The sequence below is a fragment of the Pyrus communis genome, chromosome 12, assembly GCF_963583255.1.
Source record: "Pyrus communis chromosome 12, drPyrComm1.1, whole genome shotgun sequence".
Taxonomy (NCBI): Eukaryota; Viridiplantae; Streptophyta; class Magnoliopsida; order Rosales; family Rosaceae; genus Pyrus; species Pyrus communis.
Window position 1 is genome coordinate 22,702,852 of NC_084814.1, and position 18,332 is coordinate 22,721,183.

The window sequence follows — 18,332 nt, forward strand, 5'->3', positions numbered from 1 at the left end:
ATCAAGCAATCCAAGTAATCTATAAAACATGGTTTCAATTTCGATATTTTTTCAACAATGATTGCATGAAACATTCACCATGAAGCATGAACTCTAATTTTACGTTTTTTTTTTTTTTCAAATTATAGATTCAACTTAAATTTATTGTTCTTATAATTGTGGTGAATTGAATATGCGTGAATAAGAGAAGAAAAAAAAATGGGATTTTTCAAATCCTACACGCATGGGAGCTGCAGCCTAAAGTCACGCTGCCCAAGCCACCAAGTCGTTCATGCTCCAAAACTCTATGGTCCAAAACAAAGTCGTTTTGCATCACCTTTTTTACGGACCTGGGTTGCCTGCAGTTGATCCGCAAACCGTTCCACTTGTTTTTTTTTTCTTTTGGACCTTGTTTTATTTTTGGCTCGCATGAAATGACAAGCCCATAGGTTAGACCTTGTTTTTCACTTTTCCTTCTTAGCTCAATAATTGGGTATATAATCTGTTAATCCATTTACTTCTCATTTGTTGCCCAGCAACCCAACAACCACTCCTTTGGGCCTGCAAGCCACGACAGCCCTATATTTTGAGTCGTCACTCATTCTTTTCACACATAGGTCCCGAAGCAATTCCCGTTCACTACATATGTATATTGTGTTTGTTTGCAGGTATCATGAACCTAGAATTCGTATTTAAACTCGAACTTGAAGTTTTGAAAATAAGTGCCATAGAAATTCGAAGTTTCATAAAACAATACACCCATAAAAATCCGAAGTTCTTGTAGGTGATTTGTTAGGATTACATGTAGATAATGCTTTTAAAAACAACTATAAAATTTAGTTTGTGTAAATTACTTTATTGTTCATAATTTTATTTTGTAATAGAAGACAAAAATATTTTTTCACCCTCTTATAGTTGACAAAAAGAGTTTCATTAATATGTGGTTTAAATTAACTTCTTCCTTACAAATCTGTTATGTGTAAATAAACTAACTTGAAATAGGTCCAATTTTATGGAAAGAAATCCTATCCATATCCCTTATACCAAATCCACCCAATCAATCAATTCAGGCCCTTGAAATTTGATCCAACGGCTACAAACAGGGGGCCCCTTTAAAAGTTATAATAACTTTAGCCGTTGGACTAAATTTCAAGAGTCCGAATTAGGTGATTGGGTGGATTTGGTGGAAGAGATCTGGAAATGATCCCTTTCCCAATTTCATGGCCTAACAATTAGATTAGTCCAATTTTTAGTTATTTTTTTTATTTAGGTCCATGAATAGGACTCCATGTGTCAGCACTTTTTGTTGTTAGGTTGATACTTTGCATTGTGATTACTATTTTATTCTACTATAGCTATTCAATGGAAAAAGGCAAAAAAGAAGAGAAAAAAAAAATGATACGATCGGTACTTTGATAGGTATTCTGCTTAAGGATAATCGCTAAAAAGATAGCGACTAATACCAATAAAAGTCGCTACCTTCATACCGATCCCTTCCTTTTCAAAATTTTTATTATTTTTCAGTTTTTATTTATTTATTTTTTATTTTGTTAATGTTTCTTTTATTTCTTTTACCATAACAACAAACTATCATATTCGTATTTTTCAAAATATATTTTTTCCGTGCAAAATATATTATAATTCATTTTTAAACACTTGTAATCAATTATTTAAAACCTAAATTTAAAAATATTTTTCTATTTTCTCACTTTAAGAATCAATAAAAAATAGTTTCAGAATCTAATAATCAGTAGGATCACATCCAAAGGTTTTGCAATATTTTCCTTAACTCCAGCGCAAAATATTTCTTAAAGCTAAAAATTTGAAATTTTTTTTCTTACAAAAAACTCTGTGCTATAAGACAAAGTTAGAGTCATTCTATTCACACCACATATTTCCTAAAATTAATTTAGGACATTTCCAAAATTTCGGACACCTATAAATCTCTTGGGGGGCCTCGCTATTAGTTATATTTTTTTTCTATTTTTTTTTTCAACTCAGGTACCCTATTAGTCAGTATAAACCCAGATTTCTGCTGATCTTTTACAATCTAAACTACCTATCATATACTTTTACAGTCTAAACTACATGTCATATAAGTACTTGTACAAGCTAAACTACCTATCATATTATAATATTAGTCGGCATAAACTTAGATTTCAAATGATTTTTTATAATCTAAATTACCTATTATATAAGTACTTTTACAGTCTGAACTATCTGCCATATAAGTACTTGTACAAGCTAAACTACCTATCGTATTGTAACTACCTATCATGGTGGAATAAGTAATTTTACATGATTCTAACAGTAAGATGTAGTCCTCCATCTTGGTAATGTTAAAAGCCCCCGAAGCTAACACAATCAATGTCCAAAGCCTCTTGAGCAATTACTTACGTAAGACAATCAATGTATAATGCTCGTGAATCATGTAGACTAGAATCATGTAGCAAATACCAGCAAAAATGAAGCTTACTGTTGTAAACGACTCAAAGAAAACATGTAAAATTACTTGTAGTTCTCATAGCTTCATGCAAATTCAAATTCAAAATTGGATACTAATATGCAGGAATTGCAAGGAAAATTCAAAACAGGAGTCGAATAGAGTTTTTGATGAAATGACGAGATTTGATGAGTAATTTTTTTTTAATACAACGATATATTTTACACTAAAAAAGATGAGATTTGATGTATAACTTAAAGTTCCATGTTAATTCTGGAAGAGTCATGATAAAACATTCAACGACAGTTGGTGCAATTTTGTTTTCAAATTATGAACACTTTAATTGCTCTACTTATTAGACCCTACCTATGACTGTGCAATACATTAGACCCATATCAAAACATACAGATCATGATCCTCTCCTGAGCAAAGGGTGAAGATCCTTCTGACTAAATCCATCGGTCCGTTGAAATTTTATTCAACAGTTACAAACAGGGGGCCCTCTAAAAGTTATAATAATTGTAGCCGTTGGATAAAATTACAATGACCCGATAGGGTTGGTCAAGAGGATCCTCAGTCTCATCTTGCTACCAAATTTGACAGCAGCTTCATAAAAAATTTATAATTATTAAATGTTTTTTTTATTAACTTTAATGGTTTAAAGCATTGCCTTTAATTTCTTTTCATTACCAATACAATGTTTAAATATTTTTATACTTTTTAGTTCCTTTCATTACTACCAAGGCAAAGAAAATAAATATGCATATTTATTTTATGTTTAAAATTTGACATATCTAATGGAGATCAAAACTTTAAAAGATGTCAAAGTAGCATTTAAGTTGGCAAATTTAAATTTTATGTTTAATCATTAACTAAGAATCCGTCAATCTTGAACTTTGGTGGTTCTCCAACTACGTGAATGCAATTCAAGTAATCATGTGATATCCTAGACAGGAGCCCAAGAGTTCATCAAGACGAACCGACCTTCTTCCCACCCTGATGGTGAGGTGCTCCTGCATCACACCTCTTGGTCTTGGGTTCGAGGGTTGGTGTCTTGGTCCTGGGTTCGAAGGTTGGTGTGCTTCTGCTGCTCTGCTGTTGCCTTTGAATGTGATTAACATCAAGACGAAGCTTTTATTAAATTATTGTATAGTTTATTTTTTTTAATTTATATCTTAGACAAAATTCATGGCTGCTATTGCTCGTTTGTCCTTGCTTTTTATATGTTTTTGTGCTTATTGGGATATTTTATTTGGAAAGGGATCCTTTCTGAATTCCTTCCACTTGAGCCAACTGAGCAAAAAATCCGAGCTTTTGAAATTTGATTCGACGGCCGAGTTGACCAAATTCACCGATCCTTTATTCTAAGTTCGAACCCTAGTTTCTCTCTCGTTCCTAAATTCCAAATCCTTGAAATCCTTCGAAATGGCTTCAGTATTGATGTTCTCCATAGTCCAGTTCCAACACAGGGTTTAGAAATGCACCTCCGATGATAGAGATGCCAGAGTAGCATTGAGGAGAAAAGCCCAACGTTATCCCCGGAGGTGCACCGCCGTTGTCTCCAACGAGGTGGAGATGCTTGCTATCTTTCATCTTAGATGGGTGAAGCCTCTCGTGAAACTTTGAATCCACATCCAAAGCACCGATGCCGACAATCTGCTCACCATGGCTAGAGGGAGGGGTTTGGAGGCTACAGTCACGAACTATGGCGGCCATCGACAACCACCAAGGCCATCGACGAGTACGCAGCACACTGTGCTTTCAGAGGTTTATGGAGAAATTTCAGTTCCAAAGATCATCGACTTAGAAACTTGAGGAGGCAAGACGAACCCACAATTCACTATTGCAACGAATTATGGACGCTGACACGGTGATCGTATCAACCATGGAAGAACTCCGTCTCCTAATCAAGACGAGGAAGGAATGGAGGTGTCACAAGACAAAAGGCCACATATGTCTTACCCCCGAGATCTCCACAAGGGACAGTGAGGTCATCTTGAAACATGGCAGGGATAATAATCTGTTTCGTTCTCGCGGTTAGAGTAAACATCTGACCTTGCATTCTTGATGACCATTTCTTGCGTTTCTTGATGGTCATTTCTTGCATTTCTTGTTCGATTGGATACCATTGATATAAGATTGATCACCAAGTGAGTTTAATTTCAATCAAGAACTTTCTTGTAGGGGTGAACATTTGGGTTTTGCTATTGGAAATATGACATACAATCTTGAAAGATTAAAACCCAGAGAAAAATAGTTTTATGATTCTAGTGTTATATTTTCTACTGAACCAAACCGGAAACTAACCTTGTAATTTTTACTTTTCGCATTTCATTCACCGCTTTTTAAGATCCATATGAGTTTATTAATTCATTCGATCAAGTTTTCAAATAGAATGTGTTTTCCTTGGGAATTAAGTTTAGCTCGATGTGTGTAGTGGCTGCTATTTCACTCAGTTTATAGTTTCACTTCACTCTTGCTGATGTTGCTTTTGATTGTTGTTAGTGCCACGCTTCCTTCTCTTCATCGTTGTAAGAACCATTTCTGTGCTGCTGCATTTCTCATTGCCGTTGGAGCCATTGTTGATAGTGCCACGATTCTTCTCTTCACTTGTTGATTCTGCGTTTCTTCTTGTTGTTAGAACCATTGTGGCTGCCACTACACACATCAAGGTAAACTAAATTCCAAATGAAACACATATTTTATTTAAAACTTGATCGAATGAATAATAAACTTATATAGATCTTAAAGAGCGGTGAATGAAATGCTTACAATGTTAGTTTCCTATTTGGTTCAGTAGAAAATATAGCACTAGAATCATAAACTACTTTTCTCTATGTTTTAATCTTTCAAGATTGTATGTCATATTTCCAATAGCAAAACCCAACTGTCCCTACGAGAAAGTTCTTTATTGAAAGTAAACTCACTTGGTGATCGATCTCATATCAGTGGTATTCAATCGAACAAAAAATGCAAGAAATGATCATCAAGAAATGCAAGAAATGGTCATCAAGAATGCAAGGTCAGAGGCTTACTCTAACAGCTAGAACGAAACAGATTATTATCCCTACCATGTTTCAAGATGACCTAACTGTCCCTTGTGGAGACCCCGTGGGCAAGACGGATGTGGCCTTTTCTCTTGTGACACCTTCGCTCCTTCCTCGTCTTGATTAGAAGATGGAGTTCTTTCATGGTTGATACGATCACCGTGTTAGCGTCCATAATTCGTTGCAATAGTGAATTGTTAGTTCGTCTTGCCTCCTCAAGTTTCCCATTCGACGATCTTTGGGCCTAAAACTTCTCCACAAACCTCTGAAAACACAGTGTGCTACGCACTCGCCGGTGGCCTCGATGTTGATGCTTGCCACGGTTCGTGACTGTAGCCTCCAAACCCCTCCCTTTGGCCATGGCGAGCAGATTGTCGGCATCAGCGCTTTGGATGTGGATTGAAGGTTTCACGAGAGGCTTCACCTAGTTGAGATGAAGGAACCTCATTGGAGACGACGGCGGTGCACCTCCGGGGATAATGTCGAGCTTCTCTCCTCAATTCTACTTCGGCATCTCTATCATCAGAGGTGCGTTTCTGAACCCTCTGTTGGGACTGGACTACAGAGAACATCAATATTGAAGCCATTTCAAAGGAAATGAGGACGAGAGACACAAGGATCCCAAGGATTCGGAATTTGGAGCCATTGTTGAAAGTGCGCCATGATGTTGTGCTAGGATAACACCAAACCAATTAGAACCAACTCAAGCTAACCTACACGAAATATATCAAATGGAATGCAAGAACAAAAATAGAAAAAGAAACCAAGATTTTAACGAGATTCTTCAACAGTCAGTGTAACTGGAATACGTCCTTGGAGCAATAGGAGCTCACCCAATAATCCATTATCAATCAAATGGAAGTGTTACAAAGTGTTGGCAATCTCACAACCCAAAACCCAATACACCTAATAGGTCTCACACACCAAAGAAACAAATTGAGAAGGAAATATAATGAATAATTTCCTCTCTATACATATCTCAAAACTATAATAACAACAATTACTTTGATGGATGATTGCTAACCAAAGAGAGGAGCACTTACTTTCTTCTTCTTTTTTCAAATGGGGGCTGCGGCACACCTTTTTTCTTTTTTCTGTGCTGCTCTAAACAGCCGTGGCTTTTCACATGGGCCAATTAAAACCCTAGCTACAAGCGTGGCTTTTCACCTGGGCCAAAAAAGAAAGGCTCTTTAAATGGGCTGCATATTTTTGTTTTTGATCATCGATATGTCAGGTGCCTTAGCTGATGGTTAGTCAAATATTGCATGTAGCTAGCTCTACACGACTAGGTATATGATGAATTTGAGTTGACTGAGTAATTTGTTTGTGCTACTGCTCTTATTTCTCCTTCAATTACAAACTGACAGAGCATATATGTATATATAGATATAGTTACAGCAATACTGATGAGCAAGCAAGCCTGATAGAATTCTAGTTCTCTTGTCATTCTTATACTTTCTTCACTTAATTGTCATCCTAAATTTTCACCCTTTTTAACGTGTGTGATCATATCAAAATAACCAGATTAGCGTGTGGGAGTTGAGGGAATAGGGAAGAGATCACGCTATGCAATACCTTAAGAGACAAGTGCCTTCAGCTACTGAATTTGTATGCTTGTAAATGTCAAAAGTTGAGTTATCTAAGGGGAGTGTGCTGCAGGTGTTAATCAAATACTAGGCTTTTGAGTTTGATGTGCTAATAATGTTTAGTGGTATGATTTGAGATCTGTATGGTTTCTTGTTTTCTTGTCTGGTTAGGGTGATCATTTTTTGAATCAAGAAAAATATAAAGGGAAAATTCTCGAGTACAACCGCTCCCTACATAATCAAACTGAAGAGCATGAAGAGCAAATGAAGGAATACAATGATCCTAAATATGACAATCAGTAATAAGAAGGCCTTGGTGAGCGAAGGCATCCACCACAAAGTTAGCCTCTCCATAAATATGTTTCCAGTCATTGCAATCAAAATTTGTCGCCGTCCACTTGATATCCTCAATAATAGGAACCAGATTCCATGGCATTGCACCCCTGTCCAACACTAATTGAATGACCAACTTAGAGTCACCTTCAACCATAATCTTTGTATAGCCCTTCCTCTGAGCAAAAAGAAGGCCCTCTCTAAGAGCCCTAGCCTTCACTTCAGAAATAGTGGCACCATTCAGATTTAAAGCTCCACCTCCAATAATCTACCCATTATGATTCCTTAAGACAAATCCCGCTGCTGCCTTGTCCCCATCCACCGAACTGTCAAAATTTAACTAAACAAAACTCTTATCCGGCGAATGCCATTTAACAATTGTGAAAGTATCATCAGTATTTCTTCTCAAACCCTTACCATTGGCTTTAAGATATTGCTCACCCATAGATATAGCCAATAACTTAGATCTTGCCAGGATGGACAAAACATTTCTGAACACCATATTACTACGGTCATTCCAAAATTGCCAACAAATGAGTAAACATAAACTCAAATCACCAGGAACTTCCTTATCAACATGCTTTAAAAAATTTAACCAGTCTACTGCCAAGTCGAAGTTAGCATTAGTGAAATTGCCTGGCTTAACTGATGATGATGATCCTTGAAGTTTACAAACTTTCGGATTTTAACTTCAATCCCGTTCTTTAGTGGTTGTGGTTCTTAATCTATCTTTGTAAATATATCACGTTGATTTTGCTGGTAGCTTGTAGTAATGATCTTAGTGAATAGGTATTTTGACACATCTAGATTTAGGTCTGTTCAATGCCAATATTTACGCTTGTGTTATGAAAGTTGTTCTCCTAACCTATCCGTAGCTTGTCTTAACTTAGTCAAACATCACCTTGAACACTCAATGAAATCAGAAAACTAATATATAATGGTCCATGAAGCATTTTCCTCTTTCTAAGTATTGATATTAAAAAAAAAAAAAAAGTATTAATAAAAGAAACTTTAAGGCAAAAAGACAAGCTAAATTATGATCAAAGATACTGTTCAGTGAATAACATAAAATTCCGACCCATAAATAATATTTTTAATCATCCAAATCGTTCTTTTTGTTTTTGTTTTTGTTTTGTTTTTGTTTTTTTTTTTTTTTTCAGCTACTAATCGAAGCTTTTGGCTTTTTGGCCTCAAATTTTAAAATTCAAACTTTCCAGACTAAGAGTCGGGTAATGATATCCCCGGCCAACCTATAAGTTTAACCCCTTTTATGGTTCATGTAATCATACTTTGAATTTTCTGATTGCTACTCCAAAAATATCTCCGATGATATTGATAACTAGCTGTTAATACAAAAAGAAGGATGAATAGTTAGGTCTATAATGGAAGACTAAGAAAGTTAAAGTTCGAATCATCTTCTCTGTTAATACAAATAGAACGATGAAAAACTAAATTTACAATGAAAGAGAGTCAAAGTTCGAATTCCGTTATACATGGTGTTGATTTCTTCGTCACAATGGATAAAGTACTTCATCACTTTATTCCTTTTTATCAAAGTCAGTGGTACTCTAGAAAGAATCTCATTTTCAGAGCTGTTACAATGCATGAATTGTGCGAGTGACGTAAAATATAACAGAAAAGTTTGACCTAAAATTAAATAAATAAATAGAGAAGAGGGTCCGAATCAAAATTTCATTCCATGGTGTCACACTTACGTGTTGTCAAATTCTAGATGTGCCATGCTTGCATTCATGCATGTCGGTGTCAAATTTTCTGCACTTTCTTTATTTGTTTATATATTTATTTCCTGCACTAAAAACCTATTCAAAGTTCAAACTCGTACTAATATACGTCAAAATTCAGTTGTGATTCAATATTTTAGTGAATAAGATGTTTGCTCGAAACTTCTTCATTTTCTAAATTATTATAATAGTATCAAACTCTTCTCTTTCCCTTTATAATAATAATTTTTTTTTTTTTAAAGTTCAAAACTCATTGTCGTTTCTAGTTAAATGTTCCAGTCATATATATTATGAGTAATGCTAGGTAGATCAAATTTTTTAAACCAAATTTGCAAATTAAATGATGTGGTTGTAGATGATTGAATTATTAATAAGTGTCGATTAACGTGCTCGTTCTTTATTGGTGACACATAATTTGGTTTAAAAAAATTTGATTTCCCTAATATTACTCAAATATTATTGGGGTAAATAATAATCCAGGCATGGTCAAATTTATAGTTTTAGTGATGTCAATTTATCGTACATTGGATTATAATGGTAAAAGAATGGTGACTTGTTTTGGACAAAAGATAGAAAATCTACCATGATATTTTAACGACCCCAACAACAAATATATGAAATCACGATACCCTAATCACAACTAAATATTTAACTCGTAAAAAATATTGGTGATCTTTGAATATCATAAAAACAGTGCAAAGTTTTCTTGATGAAGGATACAAGAAGAGAAGATGAGCAGGATGACATGAATTTTTTAACTTTGTCAAAATTATAATAAATAAATCTCTTCTTAACAGAAAGAAAGAAAAACATGCCAACGAAAATTATTTTTTCTCTTCACTAGAACAAGGTCTAGGTTTGAGTTTCGTTGCTGATAATTTTCTTGGTGGGTGATATGTAAAAACCAAAAAAATGCTAAAATCCCTCTATAAGTTCTCAAATAGATTTGTGATAATACCTTGGACCTGTGGAATGGAAATACTTGACCTCATCTCTTGTCTTTTGTGTGATAGGTATCACTTTTGAAAGGTAAACGAGACATTTTGTGCTTTTATATTTGGCCATATTTAAGAACATTTTTATATATTGGAGGAGTGCTTCAATTTCAAGTTTTAAATTGAATTAGTTTAAGGATCTTTTCCAGTTTGGCAACTCTACAAGTCTTCATTGATACTTAAGGTGTCTTTTTTTGCCAAGTCAAATCATTCGACATCACTCTCTTCAATTAAATCCAAAAACATTTCACAAGAAAAAGGGAGGTGTGGAAAATCTAGTGTTTGTCACATTCCCTTATAGGGACTTGCTCGTTCCTTTCACAAAGGTAGGGAATGGGATTTACCATTTGCAAAAGCACCCTTGTCTAAAGCACTTTGCATAACACACAAATATTTGTTGTCTCTATTCAACGAGATAATATAAAGATAGAATTCTAGTGACATCGCCGTTTAATATGTGCAATATCATCACCTATTTAAAAACTAAAAAACAAAGAGATAATACAAAGTCAATACTAAAATAGAAATTGCGTAATCCTTAAATCGGTAATAGGCGACTACTAGGCAAAACTCTATGGTGGTTGTTGCACACCAAGATGGTATAAGTAATTACATTCTTCAAACCTTAGAGGTCGAATGTTTGTTTTTGTTTTTTTATTTTTTTTTTGGTTGAACAAAGTTTAAGGGGAGAAGAAGCTAGCCCATATCAAGATTAGAACATACCACAAACCTCTTTGATTAAGGATACAAGAAGAGAAGATGAGAAGGATAACATGAATTTTTTAACTTTGTCAAAATTGTAATAAAGAAATCTCTTCTTAACAGAAAGAAAGAAAAATATGCCAATGAAAATGATTGTTCTCTTCGCTAGAACAAGGTCTAGGTTTGAGTTTCGTTGCTGACAATTGTCTTGATGGGCGATCTGTAAAAACAAAAAAAAAAAGAGCTAAGATCCCTATATAAGTTCTCAAATAGACTTGTGATAATGCCTTGGACCTGTGGAATAGAAATACTTGACCTCATCTCTTGTCTTTTGTGTGAGATGTATGACTTTTGAAAGGTAAACAGTGACAATTTTTGCTTTTATATTTGGCCATATTTAAGCACATTTTTATATACTGGAGGAGTGCTTCAATTTCAAGTTTTAAATTGAATTAGTTTAAGGATCTTTTCCGGTTTGGCAACTCTACAAGTCTTCATTGATACTTAAGGTGTCTTTTTTTGCCAAGTCAAATCATTCGACATCACTCTCTTAAATTAAATCCAAAAACATTCCACAAGAAAAAGGGAGGTGTGGAAAATGTGGTGTTTGTCATACTCCCTTATAGGGACTTGCTTGTTCCTTTCACAAAGGTTGGGAATGGGATTTACCATTTGCAAAAGCACCCTTGTCTAAAGCACTTTGCATAACACACAAATGTTTGTTGTCTCTATTCGACGAGATAATATAAAGATAGAATTCTAGTGACGTCGCCGTCTAATATGTTCAATATCATCACTTAATTGAAAACTAAATTCCAAAGAGATAATACAAAGTCAATACTAAAATAAAAATTGTGTAATCCTTAAGTCGGTAGTAGGCGACTACTAGACAAAACTCTATGGTGGTTGTTGCACACAAAGATGGTATATGTAGTTACATTCTTCAAACCTTAGAGGTTGAAATTTTTTTTTTTTTTTGGTTGGACAAAGTTTGAGGGGAGAAGAGGCTAGTCCATATTAGGATCAGAACATACCACAAACCTCTTTGATTGAGCATAAGTATTACTTTATTTTATTCAGCAAATGAGTTTTCGTTGGCAAACAAAAACTAACTAAGATCGTAATTTTTTTTTTGTTTGCCATCAAAAACTCTTTTGCTGAATAAAATTATAGTAAATTTCATAATTATTTTACGAATACATTTTAAAAGATAAATAGTACGATGAGTTGTGCATTCAAATTTGTTAGTGCCGGTCAAACTCACACGGACACAGCGAATTCTTGAATATTAATAAGTTAGCTTTGAAATTGGAGAACAAAATTAGAATACGAAACCATGCCTTCTTGTTTCGAGATTTTAGAACTGAAGAAATAGGTATAATTAAGATTCTTTTAATCTGTTTTATGAGTGCAGTTAATTAGAATAAAGTTAATAAACTAGTCTTCCCAAGCATACAAAAGCAACAGAGTTTTTTTTATTTTTTTAATAAACGATATTATCCATATTAAGTGCGAGGGGTATATTTAGCCAGACTAACAATAATGTGGTTCAAACTTATATTTGACGAGAATCGAACCTAATACTACAAGAAAGAAGCGGCTTCTAGTTTTGATAATTCTATCTCTAATAGTCTCAATTTTTGTTCAGAGGTTTGATAACTTGAATATTTTTGTTTTTATACAAACGATATTAGAAGAGGTTGATTCGAACTCGAGATCTTGGTTCCATAATTTCAATTATATTTTAAAGGAAATGTTAAAGGGACTCTTTTAAGAGTGAAACTCTTCATGAACTCACTGTCATCTCATAGTTTAATTACTTTATGTGTCAACATGAGGTGATAGAGATTATATGCAGAGTCTCACTTTAAAGAGAGCCTGCTTAACATTTCTTACATTTTTTAATACACAATCATTTACATAAGGATTATAAATTGTTATTGGACTTAATTATGAGGATGGAGATTAAAACGAAGAATGTTTGAAACCTTGGAGAATTGCTTTTGATACCCATGCTTGCCAATTGCCACCTACAAACATCGAGATATTCAAAATTCAAAGGCGGACCACTCAACAGAATATTCCCACTTTATTAATCTAATCTAATTTATTTTTCAAGTAATATTAGTAAATGCTCATCATCCTTATTATTATTAATTGATGAGTTTAAATTTATACTTATTACGGTGCTAAATAAGACAATGAACAAAATATTTATAGACCTTCTTTTATAAATAACATTATATACGATGGTTGATAATTAAACTTCTTTATTAATTAAAAAAAAAAATTTAACCATCAGCTCATGTATTCTGTTTTCTTAAAAGTTTGCAACGGTTGTTTTTCTGTTTTCTTTCCACCCATCTTCTGACTATAATCTTATAATATTGTTTTTATCTTTAAATATGTTTGTGGACCGTGGATTATTGTTTCTATTTTATTTAGAATAATACTAGAGAGACTAATTTAGAGATTAAATTTGTAAACTAAATGATGTGTTACCAATAAAAATAAACACGTTTATCAACGTTTAAATAAATAAATTAATCATCAATTTTCATGTTTTTTAGTTTTCAAAATTTTATTTTTCAATTTAATCTCCTTAATATTATCATTTTATTTAATTACACGTAAAGATGGGAGTGAATGAGTTGAAGGGTGAAAGAGAAACTAAGCTAAATCCAAAACTAAGGTTCTGCTTCTCATGACAAGTATTTTTTATTTTTTACTATTACACAAATAAAATATGGAAATATCAGTACATAGACGGTTTTTTTTTTTTTTTTTTTCACTTTTTAATACGATTTAATAATATTTTTTGGTGATCATTTTTCCATGCCTTCATCCGATAATCATAGGAATGGACATGCAATAACAATCGCTTGCAAAAACAATTATGTTTGGATTTGAGATTTTAGAAGAATGTTTCGCTACTGAAAGAATAATGACAAATATTGCTGAAACCTAATCACAAATGGACAAAGTTTCAATCATAGTTTTCAATTTTAATTATTCGGACACGTGTCTTAATTGGTTTTTTAGCTGCTCTTCTTTCAGAAGCCGAGCATTCTTAATTTTAGGTATAATCTACACAGTTAACCTGCAGTGAATTTTGGAAGGGATCCCTCCCGGATCCCTTCCATCTAATCCACCAACGTCACAATTCGGGTTTTTGAAATTTGATTCAACGACTACAAATAGGAGCTCACTTTAAAAATTATAATAATTTTGATCAAATTCCAAAAGTCCGAATTTGTGATCTTGATCGGGATCCGCCGTGATTTTTCTTCACCCCTATATTATAGATTTGTTTTTGCCAACTGTTATTTAATTGCAGATAATTACTCAACAAGATAGAAATAGAATTTACTCACAGTAAAACACTAAAAGTTACCATATAGTAACTGCAGTAAATTCTCGTCTCCTGCCTCGCACACAACGGCGAAGTGGCGGGTAGCGTTTGATTACCAGATCCCAACCCCACCACAAACTCTTATAACAATTTATTCAATAATTTCCGCTCCAATCCAATATAAGCGTCTCTTCAAATTTCCGTTCTTTCAATTCCACTTCGTTTTCAAGTTCATTTCTTTCAAATTTCCATTTGAATTTGAGAGAAAACAAAAACGAAAAATCCTAAACCCAAATTTCCCTCATCTTCCAGGAAAAAGCTCGCATCACCGACCTGGATTGGATTCAAGTTCGTTTTTTTTCTTTTAAATTTCTTGACGCGTCTGTGCGTTTAAGTTGCGGACTACAAGTTCGAATCAAAGACTCGATTTTTTGCAAAACCCAGAATTCAAGTTTCATTTTTTCGTAAAACCCATAATTCAAATTTTCGTTTCTTGGTTTCTTCTCTTCGATTGGGAAGCGGTTTGCTTGCCGGGAAATTCTAGGGTTTTGTATTTTTACGAAATTGGGGATGAGGAGGGCCAAATTGGACAGATTGGACACCTCCTTCTCTCTCAACAGGAAAAGATTGATTCAGATTCTGATAGCTGTCGGACTTCTGTATCTACTTTTAGTCACGTTTGAAATTCCCTTCGTGTTCAAAACCAGTACAGTCTCGCCGGACTCATTATCTCGACCCAACAGGCTAAGTAGCAAGGAGGTGGAGGAAAAGGATGCCCCAAGTCGCCCTTTTGAGCAAGTTTCGCTGAACTCGTACCAGCCGACTCAGAGTCGGCCACCCAGAGAATTCGATTTCGTTTCGGGTTTGGTATTTGACCCGAAAACTATTGATTCGGAGCTTTATAAGCCGGCGAAGGTTGCTTGGGAGGTGGGGAGGAAGTTCTGGGACGAGGTGATGTCTGGGAAGGTGCAGATTGATGCTGAAAAGGTGGGGAACCGATCGGAGGCGTGCAAGCATTCAATTTCGGTATCTGGGTCAGAGTTTTCAGCACAGGGGAGGGTGATGGTGCTGCCGTGTGGGCTGACGTTGGGTTCGCACATAACGCTGGTGGGGAGGCCGAGGGCGGCGCACCAGGAATTTCAGCCCAACATTGCCCTGGTGAGGGACGGTGAGTCGTCGATGGTATCGCAGTTTAAGGTGGAGTTGCTGGGATTGAAGACTGTGGAGGGTGAGGAGCCACCGAGGCTTTTGCATTTCAATCCAAGGTTGACGGGGGATTGGAGTGGAAGGCCTGTGATTGAACTCAACACTTGTTACAGGATGCAGTGGGGCTCGGCGCTTCGATGCGAGGGCTGGAAATCTAAGGCTGATGAAGAAACTGGTGAGTGATTATGAATTGTTCTGTTTATGCTAGTTTGGTACATTGGTTTCTGTTTTGAGCTTTTAACATTCATTGAAATTGGAGCATTGCAAGTAAGCTAGTACTGGAATGGGAATAAAAACAGTAGTTGGATTTCTTTAAATTGTGGTATTGTGCCAGTTCGATGTGCAGAATGCAGTGTCGATGTTCAAACTTCAAAATGTGTTTGAGTTGATAATTGCTCATTGATAATATGTGGCAGAAGTACAAAAACTATAAGATTTTCGTTTTCCTATTCAGGAAGAAATTCGTTGTTTTGGCAGTTGGTGTTGGCTCATTATCTTGCTTCGATTGTTATGATTCTCCTTATTTCCAGAGTTCATTCATCCTTCTAAATGTGGTCCACCAAGTTGTGTAATTCTTTAGACTGGTTTTAGTTGATGGTCAGGTGAAGTGCGAGAAATGGATTCGTGATGACAATAGTCACCCAGTGGAGACCAAGGCAACATGGTGGTTGATCAGGTTAGTAGGCAGAACTAAAAAGGTGCCTGTCGACTGGCCATACCCCTTTGCAGAGAAGAAATTGTTTGTTTTAACTCTTACTGCTGGCTTGGAGGGTTATCATGTTAATGTTGACGGGAGGCATGTCACCTCTTTTCCTTATCATATGGTGAGTAATATTCTGCTACCTCTTGACCTCGTGATGATTAAGGATTCTTTGCTAAGAGTTTTGTTGTGATGTTGACAGGGATTTTCTCTTGAGGATGCCACCGGGCTGTCTCTGAGTGGGGATGTTGATGTGCAATCGGTATTTGCCGCTTCTTTGCCCTCATCCCATCCTAGTTTTGCTCCACAGAAGCATCTTGAGATGTCAACCAAATGGCAGGCCCCGCCTCTTCCTGATGGAGGTGTTGAACTCTTCATTGGTATCCTTTCTGCAGGCAACCATTTTGCCGAGAGGATGGCAGTAAGGAAGTCTTGGATGCAGCACAATCTTATCAGATCGTCAAAAGTGGTAGCACGTTTCTTTGTTGCATTGGTAAGCAATGGCAATAATAACACTAGAATATTTGTAGTTGGTTGATGCACAGTTTTTAAGTGGGGGACTTACAATCTTTTCTGTTGATACTCGGACAGCATGCTAAAAAGGAAGTGAATGTTGAGCTGAAGAAAGAAGCAGAGTTTTTTGGCGATATCGTTATAGTGCCTTACATGGATAACTATGACTTGGTCGTATTGAAAACTGTTGCCATCTGCGAATATGGGGTGAGTTGTGGAACAAACACATAAATGAAGATTTGATACTGTTAAGTATTCCCCTGGAAATAGTTTTCTTATAATGCTGTTGCTTCTGTTTCAGGCTCATAGGATGGCTGCTAAGTACATTATGAAGTGTGATGACGACACATTTATTAGAGTGGATGCCGTTATCAAAGAGGCATATAAAGTACCAGAGGGAAAGAGCTTGTATATGGGGAACATAAATTACTACCATAAGCCTCTGCGCTATGGTAAATGGGCTGTGACATATGAGGTATGAACGAACTTATTGTTTCTGATATCCTTTGGCATGTGTTGAAGAATGTTGATCATGTTTCAATTATTTCAGATTTATAGTCTGTGATATTGACTTGTAAGAATCTTTATTTTGTTGAAATCTTGTTAAAGGTTGTCGATGTTGTACTATGTTCAGTTTCTTGCATTGTTTTCTGCTGACGCTTGTTTTCTATATTAGTGTTCATTGCCATTTGTTCTCTGTTTTCTTGTTTCAGGAGTGGCCAGAAGAAGACTATCCACCCTATGCAAACGGGCCAGGTTACATCTTGTCATCTGACATTGCAAACTTCATAGTATCCGAGTTTGAAAGTCGTAAATTAAGGGTAAGTAACATCCACGCCCTCTCTGCCCTTCACGCACACACCTACACTGGTATGCTCATGTAATGGGTGGTTGATTCTAAGCAATCTGATCTTTGTGCAGTTGTTTAAGATGGAAGATGTGAGCATGGGAATGTGGGTTGAGAAATTCAACAGCGCAAAACCAGTCAAGTACGTGCACAGCTTGAAGTTCTGCCAATTCGGGTGCGTCGAAGATTATTACACCGCCCATTACCAGTCTCCGAGACAGATGATCTGCATGTGGGACAAATTGAAACGGCTGGGACGGCCTCAGTGCTGCAGCATGAGATAGTATTTCTGGTATTTCATGACCCCATCTCTAGATTCTAGGACATGTAAGTTTTTTTGCAGTTATAGCACCAGATGATCTGGTCCCTGTACATACAGAAATTGCCGGTATAAATAGGAATTGCGTTTCCTTATTCTTTCGTTGTTAGTTGTTACTGGTCGTAGTTTCTTCGTTTTCTTGACCCGATGTTCCGGGCTTTCGGGAGGAAGACGACGATGGTGACGAAGAGGTCGAGATCGAGTTCGACCGGAGGTGCGTGTAGGGAATTCTGTTTGTGTACAACCATGACTAATCACTTTAGAAGAGGACTAGTCATCCGAGGAGAGACAAAAATATAATCGCGTATAACCAGTGACGCCAAATATTGAAACAGTAAGGTTTTATACGTCCATATTTTGTTTTTGTCAAACGATAAATTTGTTTGATTAAATGTTTGATTATGATGTCGACAAAGTTCGAATTTAAGTCGTGGTGCAAGAACAACACTGCTCTCCACTAGTTATTACAAGGCCACCTGCGCCGCGTCCATATTTTATTTGATTCTCTATTCAATTTACTAATAGAAGAAATAAGGGAATTTTAATTCATTTTAACGAAAAACTACAT

General features: G+C 35.7%; 1 protein-coding gene across 1 annotated transcript; it reads left to right on the forward strand.

Annotated features, from left to right (window-relative positions):
• The first annotated feature begins 14,358 nt into the window (after positions 1 to 14,358).
• Positions 14,359 to 17,861, forward strand: LOC137710800 (hydroxyproline O-galactosyltransferase GALT6-like). Its single transcript, XM_068449931.1, has 7 exons — positions 14,359 to 15,560; positions 15,977 to 16,209; positions 16,288 to 16,578; positions 16,677 to 16,805; positions 16,900 to 17,073; positions 17,312 to 17,419; positions 17,520 to 17,861. Exons 1-7 carry the CDS (start codon positions 14,750 to 14,752, stop codon positions 17,727 to 17,729), a joined length of 1,956 nt encoding a protein of 651 aa, XP_068306032.1. The 5' UTR covers positions 14,359 to 14,749; the 3' UTR covers positions 17,730 to 17,861.
• Positions 17,862 to 18,332: the final 471 nt, after the last annotated feature.

Coding starts and splice junctions, on each gene's coding strand:
- LOC137710800 (XM_068449931.1), top strand. CDS start 14,750: ATGAGGAGGGCCAAATTGGACAGATTGGACACCTCCTTCTCTCTCAAC. Junction 16,579..16,676: donor CACGTTTCTTTGTTGCATTG/GTAAGCAATGGC, acceptor ATACTCGGACAG/CATGCTAAAAAGGAAGTGAA. Junction 17,420..17,519: donor TTGAAAGTCGTAAATTAAGG/GTAAGTAACATC, acceptor ATCTTTGTGCAG/TTGTTTAAGATGGAAGATGT.